The sequence below is a fragment of the Macaca fascicularis genome, chromosome X, assembly GCF_037993035.2.
Source record: "Macaca fascicularis isolate 582-1 chromosome X, T2T-MFA8v1.1".
In the NCBI taxonomy this organism is placed as follows: Eukaryota; Metazoa; Chordata; class Mammalia; order Primates; family Cercopithecidae; genus Macaca; species Macaca fascicularis.
Genome location: NC_088395.1, coordinates 155,482,359 through 155,492,144, shown reverse-complemented (window position 1 = coordinate 155,492,144; position 9,786 = coordinate 155,482,359). Strand labels below are relative to the sequence as shown.

The 9,786-nt window shown below is 39.1% G+C and overlaps 1 protein-coding gene across 1 annotated transcript; it reads left to right on the top strand.

Moving 5' to 3' along the window:
• Positions 1–277: 277 nt before the first annotated feature.
• On the top strand, positions 278–908 carry LOC123571206 (uncharacterized). The gene is made up of 2 exons (XM_045383933.2): positions 278–450; positions 638–908. The coding sequence occupies exons 1-2, from the start codon at positions 307–309 to the stop codon at positions 779–781; spliced, it is 288 nt and encodes a 95-aa protein (XP_045239868.2). The 5' UTR covers positions 278–306; the 3' UTR covers positions 782–908.
• The last annotated feature ends 8,878 nt before the right edge of the window (positions 909–9,786 follow it).

The following is a 9,786-nucleotide window of genomic DNA, read 5'->3' as shown; positions in this document are numbered from 1 at the left end:
AGGCATCACTTTTTTCTTGCCATCTGTACAGGTGATGAGAAAGGGTTACAGGTCATTTTGGGAAGACTTTTTAGTGGAGATGTTAAGGAAATGCCCACTGTCTCCAACCAGAGCACATGGATTTCCCCAGCATCCTCACCATTAGGCAGAAGCCAAGAGTGCTTTGTGATGTCTACAGCTCCTTTAACCCCTCCTGGCCAGGGGAAGTGCCTAGATGAACAAATAAAGCTAAAGGGTGTGGCTCCTCATTGTTCTGAGGATGAGCATTTTATATGCTGGTAGAGAAGACTACTGTGGGGTTTCAACATGGCTAAAGTTACTAGAAAATTGAAGGAATCTAGCAAAGTTGTGGAACAATCAAACCCAAGCACAAAACAATTAATCTCAAGCACAAAAGGGAAGAACAAGACGAAGAAATCCTGTCAACCCAGGGCCAGAAATGGGGGCAAGGTGAGACCACCTCACTTAGGCTCTTTTCCCTTGATCCACCCTCCCCTATGACTCCTACGCTTTACTTGTCTGGCACAAACTGCCTCATTAGCCCATGTCCCTTTTTACAAAGCTCCTCTTCTCATTCAGTGCCTATCTACTTCCTCCAACACAATGTCCTTCTGTGATCACTCTGTTGATCTTTCAGGTGAAGAAGATACAGAGGGGGATAAAACGACTGCTTCATGGGAGTTCAAGAAAAAAATCGTCTAGTACTAGTACAGAAATTCCACAAAAGGTAAAAAGAGTGAAAAGAGCCAAGAAGTTTCAGCCACTAGCAAAGATTGAGTAGGAGCCAAAGCACTCAGGTCAGGCCCAAGATGCTGCAAAAAAATGACACTCTTACAAGATACAACAGCATAATGAAACAGCGATGGTGGTAATTAAAACAAAATCAAAATGTTATGAAAAACCCTTTATTTCAGAACATGTGTATGTATCTCTAAGTTATCTGATTGTGGGAAAAGAGGGAAGGAAGGGAAGAGGCAAGTTTGTGAGACAGAAGCAAAGTGAAGTCCTGGAGAACTGCAGGGGGTTGACCTGCCCGTAGGTTTATATACTGACAGGTAGACATATTTGCAGGTCTACCATGAGGCAAAAGTTGGGGATAAGGACTAGGTGAGCATTGAGCACTGAAGAAAAATTTCCATTCTTAACATTATAACCCATAGGCAAGAAAAGAAATGGGCTTGGTGTTTCTGTATGTGTGTCTGTGCATGGGGATGACATTAGGGTTTAGGCTGCCAGAACACAAATGGGGAGAAGTGTAATGTGTGTTGGGTGACAGTATCATTTCCTAAAAAAGGTGGACAAAGAAACCATCTCCAGGCCACCTATTTCATAGTGGTGTTTGCTTTCCCTCAGACTATGTAACAAGGAATTAAATGCTCTAAGAAAAGACCCTAAACTAACCCTAATAAAATTTGACAAAACTTCCAAACACTAAAATAATGGTGTTTAAATGCCACAGCCCCAATATGGAATATGCCATATTTTTTGCTAAGAAAATTTGGGATGCAGCAGTATCTTACTATGGTTAAGAAAATATCTGTCCAATCACTAGCCAACTGTTAAACTAAAAGAATAGATACTTTGGTGGTGGCTACATACAAGAAAAGCTACTGACTGCAGAAATAGTTCAGAAAAGTCACTAAACAAGCAAACAAACATTAAGCAACACCAAAAACCCCCAAGGAAATAGGGAAAATTTGATTTCAAGAATTGCCACATTATATCATTTGTGTTAGGCCATTCTTGAAATGCAAAAATAACTTGAAATTTACAAAAATAACTGAGACTGGGTAATTTATAAAGAAAACGGGCTTTAGTTGGCTCACAGTTCTGCAAACTTTACAGAAAGCTTGGTGCTGGCATCTGCTTGGCTTTTAGGAAGGCCTCAGGAATCTTACAATCATGGCAGAAGGTGAAGGGGGGGGCAAGGAAGACATACGGTGAAAGCAGGAGCAAGAGAGAGAGAGAGTAGGGAGAGGAACAGATGCCACATACTTTTGTTTTTGTTTTTTTTTTTGAGATGGAGTCTTGCCCTGTTGCCCAGGGTGGAATGCAGTGGTGTGATCTTGGCTCACTGTAACCTCTGTCTCCTGGGTTCAAGCAATTCTCCTACCTCAGCCTCCTGAATAGCCAGGATTACAGGCACCCACCACCATGCCCAGCTAATTTTTGCATTTTTAGTAGAGACGGGGTTTCACCACATTGGCCAGGCTGGTCTCAAACTCCTAACCTCAGGTGATCCTCCTGCCTCTGCCTCCCAAAGTGCTGGGATTACAGGTGTGAGCCACCGTGCTGGCCCCCACACACTTTTAATGCCACATGTGAGGCCACAGACCAGATCTTGTGTGAACTCAGAATGAGAGCTCATTTATCAGCAAGGGGATAGCCCAAGCCATTCATGAGGGATCTGCTTCCATGATCCAAACACCTCCCACCAGGCACCACCTCCAACATTGGGGATTATATTTCAACTTGAGGTTTGGGTGGGTAGAATATCTAGACTATATTGTTTCACCCCTGGCTCCTCATAAATCTCATGTCATTCTCACATTTTAAAGTATACTTATCTATTTAGAAATAGTCCCCCCAATGTCTTAACTCATTCCAGCATTAACTCAAAAACCCAAAGTCCAAAATCTCATCTGAGACAAGGCAAGTCCCTTCCACCTATGAGCTTGTAAAATCAAAAACAAGCTATTTACTTCCAAGATACAATGGGGGTACAAGCATCGGGTAAGCATTCCTGTTCCAAAATGGAGAATTAAGCCAAAAAAAAGAGGCTGCAGGCCCTATGCAAGTTCAAAACTTAGCAGGGCAGTCATTAAACCTTAATGTTCCAAAATAATTGTCTTTGATTCCGTGTCCCACATATAGGGCACACTGGTGCAAAGAGTGGGCTCCCAAGGACTTGGGCGGCTCTGCCCCATGGCTTTGTAGGGTTCAGTCCCTGAGGCAGCTTTCAAGGCCTGGAGCTGACTGACTAGCTTTTCCATGCTGAGGGTGCAGGCTCCCAGTAGACCTACTATTCTTGGGTCTAAAGAGCTGTGGCACCCTTCCCACAGCTCCACAAGGCAGGGCCCCATTGAGGACTCTGTGTGGATGTTTCAACCTCACATTTTCCCTTTACACTCCCCTAGTAGAGGTTCTCTCTGGGGCTCCACTCCTGCAGCAGACTTCTGCATGGGTACCCAGGCTTTCTCATACATTTCATGAAATCTAGGCAGAGGTTCCCAAGCTTCATTCACTCTAGCCCTCTGTGTACCCACAGGATTAACACCATGTGGAAACCACAAAGGCCTACGGTTTGCATTCTCCAAAGTGGCAGCCTGAGCTGTACCTGGGTCCGTTTGAGCTACGGCTGGAGCTAGAGCAGCCTGGATGCAAGTAGCAGTGTCCAAGGCTGTGTGGTGTAGCAGGAACCTGGGCCTGGCCCATGAACCTATTCAGTCCTCCGAGGCTTCAGAGCTTGTGATAAGAGGGGCTGCCTAGAAGATTTCTGAATGCCTTAGAGGCTTTTTCTCCATTGTCTTAGTTATTAACACTTGGCTCCTTTATAGTTATGCAAATTTCTCTATCAAGTGGTTGCTCCTCAGCCTGCTTCAATTTCTCTCCTGAAAAAGCTTTGTCTTTGGTATATGACTAGGCTGCAAATTTTTCAAACTTGTATGCTCTGCTTCCCTTTTAAATATAAGTTCCAACTTTAAGTCTTTTCTTTGTTCCCACATTTAAGCATAAGTTGTTAGAAGCAGCCAGGCCACATCTTGAACACTTTGCCACTTAGAAATTTCTTCCACCAGATCCTGTAGGTCATTGCTTTCAAGTTTAAACCTTCACAGTCCATAGGGCATGGAAAAAATCCAGCCAAGGTCTTTACTAAGGCATAACATGCTTGACCTTTGCTCCAGTTCCCAATAAATTTCTCATTTCCTTCTAAGACATCATAAGCCTGTCCTTCACTGACTGTATCTCTATCAGCATTTTGGTCATAACTGTTTAACCAGTCTTTAACAAGTTTCAAACTTTCCCTCATCTTCCTGTCTGCTTCTGAGCCCTCTAAACTCTTCAAACCTCTGTTTTTTATCCAGTTCCAAAGTAGTATCCACATTTTCAGGTATCTTTGTAGCAATGCCCTACTCCTCATTACCAACTTTTTGTATGTGTTAGGCTGTTCTTACATCACTATAAAGAAATAACCAAGACTGGATAATTTATAAAGGAAAGAGGTTTAATTGGGTCACAGTTCATCAAGCTTTACAGAAAGCATGGTGCTGGCATCTGCTCAGCTTCTAGGGAGGCCTCAATAAGCTTACAATTCTGGTAGATGATGAGGGGGGAGCAGACATCATACATGGTGAAAGCAAGAGCAAAAGACAGAGAGTTGAGGAGAAGGTGCCACAAACTCTTAAGTGACTAGATTTTGTGTGAACTGAGAGAGAGAGCTCACTTACCACCAAGGGGATAGCCCAAACCATCAATTAAGGGTTCACCCCTATGATCCAGACAGCTCTCACAAGACTCAATCTCTAACATTGAGGATTAAATTTCAACATGATATTTGAGCAGGGCAAATATCTAAATTATATTATTACTTGAACTATTCTGTTTTCAACAAAAAGTTATGTGACATAAAAAAAATAAGAATGTATGACCCATATACAAGTATAAAAGCAATCAATGGAAATAATCCTTTAAGAAGCCCCCAAATTGGACTTACTGGGCAAAACCTTCAGATCACCTATTTAAATAGATTCATAAAGCTAAACTTAGCTATGTCTAAATCACTAAAGAGCAGTTTGAGAACAATGTCACAACAAATAGAGACCATCAGTAAAGAAATATAAATTTAAAAGAGGCAAATAAAAATTCTGGGGGGAAATAATTGACATGAAAAATTCATAAGGAAGGCTCAACAGCAGATATGAGTGGGCAGAAGAATAAGTAACTTGAAATTAGTTCAACTGAGATTTTCTAGTCTGAGGAACAGAAAGAAAAAAGATGAAGAAAAATGAACAAGGCTTCAGTGACTTGTGCAATAATAGCAAGTGTGCCAAAATATGCATAATGGAAGTCCCAGAAGAGGAGTGAAAGAAAGATGTTAATATAATATTTGAAGATACAATGAAAAAACTTCCCAAATTTGATGAAATTAATTTGCCCATCCAAGAAGCTCAATAAACTCCAAATATGAGAAACACAAATAGATCTTCACCAATACTCAGCATAATAAAATAATCCAAAGACAAAGAAAGAATCTTGAAAACAGCAGGAGAGAAGTGACCCATCACTTACAAGTGAACTTTAATGAGATCAGCAGCTGATTTCTTATTAGAGACCATGGAGGCAGAAAACAGTATGATAATATTTTCAAAATGCTGAGAAAAAATAAAAACTACTGTCAACCAAGAATTCTGTATACAGAAAAACTGTCATTAAAAGACAAGAAATTAAGACACTCCAAGGTAAACAAAAAGTTGAGAGAATGTGTAACTAGCAGACCTTCAGACAAAAGTAAAAGAAAACTAGATTGCAACCTAGATCCATATAAAGAAATTAAAAAAAAAAACTGTTAAAGATAACTATGTAGGTGATCTAAACCAGTATAAGTGCATTTTTCATTATGATACCATTTCAATTCCATTTGACTTAAAAGACTACTGCATGATGCGATAATTATAAATCTAGTTGAGGGTCACACAAATAAAAAGATATATTTTTTGACTATAATAGTATAAGAAGGAAACGTTCCATAAAGGAGTAAGGTCTTTGTACACTACTGAAATTAAGTTGGAATTAATCTGCACTAGAATTTTATAAACTGATATGTTAAGGGTAATCCTCAGGAAAAACACTAAGAAAATAACTAAAAAATATAGAGTAAAATAAATGACAGCAAACAAAAATTGTACACTATGAAATATATTTTTAACACAATACAAAGCAGTAATGGAGGAATTGAGAAACAAAAATAACTTACATATAGAAAATAAATAGCAAAATGAAAGAATAAATCTTGCCTTACCAGTAATTACATTAAATGTAAACAGATTAAACATTGCAATTAAAAGGCAGAGATTTGCAGAATTGATTTCAAAACTTTATCAAACTATAAGCTGTCTACAAGAGACACTTTAGTTTCAAGAACATTAATTAATTGAAAGTAAAAGAATGAAAAAGATACTCCTAGACGTGGATAAGCTGATCCTAAAATTCACATGGAAATACAAGGAACCAAGAATAATTTAAGCCCTTTTGGATGAAAAGGAAGTTGAAGGATACACCCTTCTTTATTTTCAGACTTATTATAAATCTCCAGTAATCAACAAACGTGGAACTGTCTTAAAGACAGACATATAGAGCAATGGAACTGAATTGAGAAGTCTATGGTAAAACCTGTATCTATGGTCTATCAATTAGTTTTTTTCAGTGAATGGTGCTGAGACAACTGGACATCCACATGCAAAGAAGGATTTGAATTCCTCCCTCACACCATATAAAAAAAATCTCAAAATATATTAAAACCTAAATATAAGTGCTAACACTATGTAACTCTTAGAAGAAAACAAAGGTATAAATCTGTTTTTTTTTAATGCTTTAAGTTCTAGGGTACATGTGCACAGCATGCAGGTTTGTTACAAATGTATACATGTGCCATGTTAGTGTGCTGCACCCATTAACTCATCATTTACATTAAGTATATCTCCTAATGCTATCCCTCCCCCCTGCCCCCTCCCCACAGTAGGCCCTGGTGTGTGATGTTCCCCTTCCTGTGTCCAAGTGATCTCATTTTTCAGTTCCCACCAATGAGTGAGAACATGCGGTATTTGGTTTTCTATTCTTGCAATAGTTGGCTGAGAATGATGGTTTCCAGCTGCATCCATGTCCCTACAAAGGACACGAACTCACCCTTTTTATGGCTGCATAGTATTCCATGGTGTATATGTGCCACATTTTCTTAATCCAGTCTGTCACTGATGGACATTTGGGTTGATTCCAAGTCTTTGCCATTGTGAATAGTGCTGCAATAAACATATGTGTGCATGTGTCTTTACAGCAGCATGATTTATAATCCTTTGGGTATCTACCCAGTAATGGGATGGCTGGGTCAAATGGTATTTCTAGTTCTAGATCCTTGAGGAATCGCCACACTGTTTTCCACAATGGTTGAACTAGTTTACAGTCCCACCAACAGTGTAAAAGTGATCCTATTTCTCCACATCCTCTCCAGCACCTGTTGTTTCCTGATTTTTTAATGATTGCCATTCTAACTGGTGTGAGATGGTATCTCATTGTGGTTTTGATTTGCATTTCTCTGATGGCCAGTGATGACGAGCATTTTTTCATGTGTCTCTTGGCTGTATGAATGTCTTCTTTTGAGAAGTGTCTGTTCATATCCTTTGCCCACTTTTTGATGGGGTTGTTTGTTTTTTTCTTGTAAATTTGTTTGAGTTCTTTATAGGTTCTGGATATTAGCCCTTTGTCAGATGAGTAGATTGCAAAAACTTTCTCCCATTCTGTAGATTGCCTGTTCACTCTGATGGTAGTTTCTTTTGCTGTGCAGAAGCTCTTTAGTTTAATTAGATCCCATTTGTCAATTTTGGCTTTTGTTGCCATTGCTTTTGGTGTTTTAGACATGAAGTCCTTGCCCATGCCAATGTCCTGAATGGTATTACCTAGGTTTTCTTCTAGGGTTTTTATGGTATTAAGTCTAACATTTAAGTCTCTAATCCATCTTGAATTAATTTTTGTATAAGGAGTAAAGAAAGGATCCAGTTTCAGCTTTCTACTTATGGCTAGCCAATTATCCATAAGTAGATACCATTTGTTAAATAGGGAATCCTTTCCCCATTTCTTGTTTTTGTCAGGTTTGTCAAAGATCTGATGGCTGTAGATGTGTGGTATTATTTCTGAGTGCTCTGTTCTGTTCCATTGTTCTCTATCTCTGTTTTGGTACCAGTACCATGCTGTTTTGGTTACTGTAGGCTTGTAGTATAGTTTGAAGTCAGGTAGCTTGATGCCTTCAGCTTTGTTCTTTTGACTTAGGATTGTCTTGGCAATGCGGGGTCTTTTTTGGTTCCATATGAACCTTAAAGCAGTTTTTTTTCCAATTCTGTGAAGAAAGTCCTTGATAGCTTAATGGTGATGGCATTGAATCTGTAAATTACCTTGGGCAGTATGGCCATTTTCACAACATTGATTCTTCCTATCCATGAGCATGGTGTATTCTTCCATTTGTTTGTGTTGTCTTTTATTTCACTGAGCAGTGGTTTGTAGTTCCCCTTCAAGAGGTCCTTCACATCCCTTGTAAGTTGGATTCCTAGGTATTGTATTCTCTTTGAAGCAATTGTGAATTGTGAATGGGAGTTCATTCATGATTTGGCTCTCTGTTTGTCTGTTACTGGTATATAAGAATGCTTGTGATTTTTGCACATTAATTTTGTATCCTGAGACTTTGCTGAAGTTGCTTATCAGCTTAAGGAGATTTTGGGCTGAGACGATGGCGTTTTCTAAATATACAATCATGTCATCTGCAAACAGGGACAATTTGACTTCTTCTTTTCCTAACTGAATACCATTTATTTCTTTCTCTTGCCTGATTGCCCTAGCCAGAACTTCCAACACTATGTTGAATAGAAGTGGTGAGAGAAGGCATCCCTGTCTTGTGTCAGTTTTCAAAGGGAATGCTTCCAGTTTTTTCCCATTCAGTATGATATTGGCTGTGGGTTTGTCATAAAAAGCTCTTATTATTTTGAGATACGTTCCATCAATTCCTAATTTATTGAGAGTTTTTAGCATGAAGGGCTGTTGAATTTTGTCAAAGGCCTTTTCTGCATCTATTGAGATAATCATGTGGTTTTTGTCTTTGGTTCTGTTTATATGCTGGATTATGTTTATTGATTTGCGTATGTTGAACCAGCCTTGCATCCCAGGGATGAAGCCCACTTGATCATGGTGGATAAGCGTTTTGATGTGCTGCTGGATTCGGTTTGCCAGTATTTTATTGAGGATTTTTGCATTGATGTTCGTCAGGGATACTGGTCTAAAATTCTCTTTTTTTTTGTTGTATCACTGTCAGGCTTTGGTATCAGGATGATGTTGGCCTCGTAAAATGAATTAGGGAGGATTCCCTCCTTTTCTATTGATTGGAATAGTTTCAGAAGGAATGGTACCAACTCCTCCTTGTACCTCTGGTAGAATTCGGCTGTGAATCCATCTGGTCCTGGACTTTTTTTGGTTGGTAGGCTATTAGTTATTGCCTTAATTTTGGAGCCTGCTGTTGGTCTATTCAGGGATTCAACTTCTTCCTGATTTAGTCTTGGGAGAGTGTAAGTGTCCAGGAAATTATCCATTTCTTCTAGATTTTCTAGTTTATTTGCATAGAGGTGTTTGTAGTATTCTCTGATGGTAGTTTGTATTTCTGTGGGGTTGGTGGTGATATCCCCTTTATCATTTTTTATTGCGTCTATTTGATTCTTCTCTCTTTTCTTCTTTATTAGTCTTACTAGTGGTCTATCAATTTTGTTGATCTTTTCCAAAAACCAGCTCCTGGGTTCATTGATTTTTTGGAGGGTTTTTTGAGTCTCTATCTCCTTCAGTTCTGCTCTGATCTTAGTTATTTCTTGCCTTCTGCTATCTTTTGAATGTGTTTGCTCTTGCTTCTCTAGTTCTTTTAATTGTGATGTTAGGGTGTCAATTTTAGATCTTTCCTACTTTCTCTTGTGGGCATTTAGCACTATAAATCTCCATCTACACACTGCTTTAAATGTGTCCCAGAGATTCTGGTATGCT

Bases quoted from the DNA above. Each gene is read 5' to 3' on its own strand.
- LOC123571206 (XM_045383933.2), top strand. From the start codon at position 307: ATGGCTAAAGTTACTAGAAAATTGAAGGAATCTAGCAAAGTTGTGGAA. The intron at 451-637 runs GTGAGACCACCT...TTGATCTTTCAG, and splicing joins GGGCCAGAAATGGGGGCAAG to GTGAAGAAGATACAGAGGGG.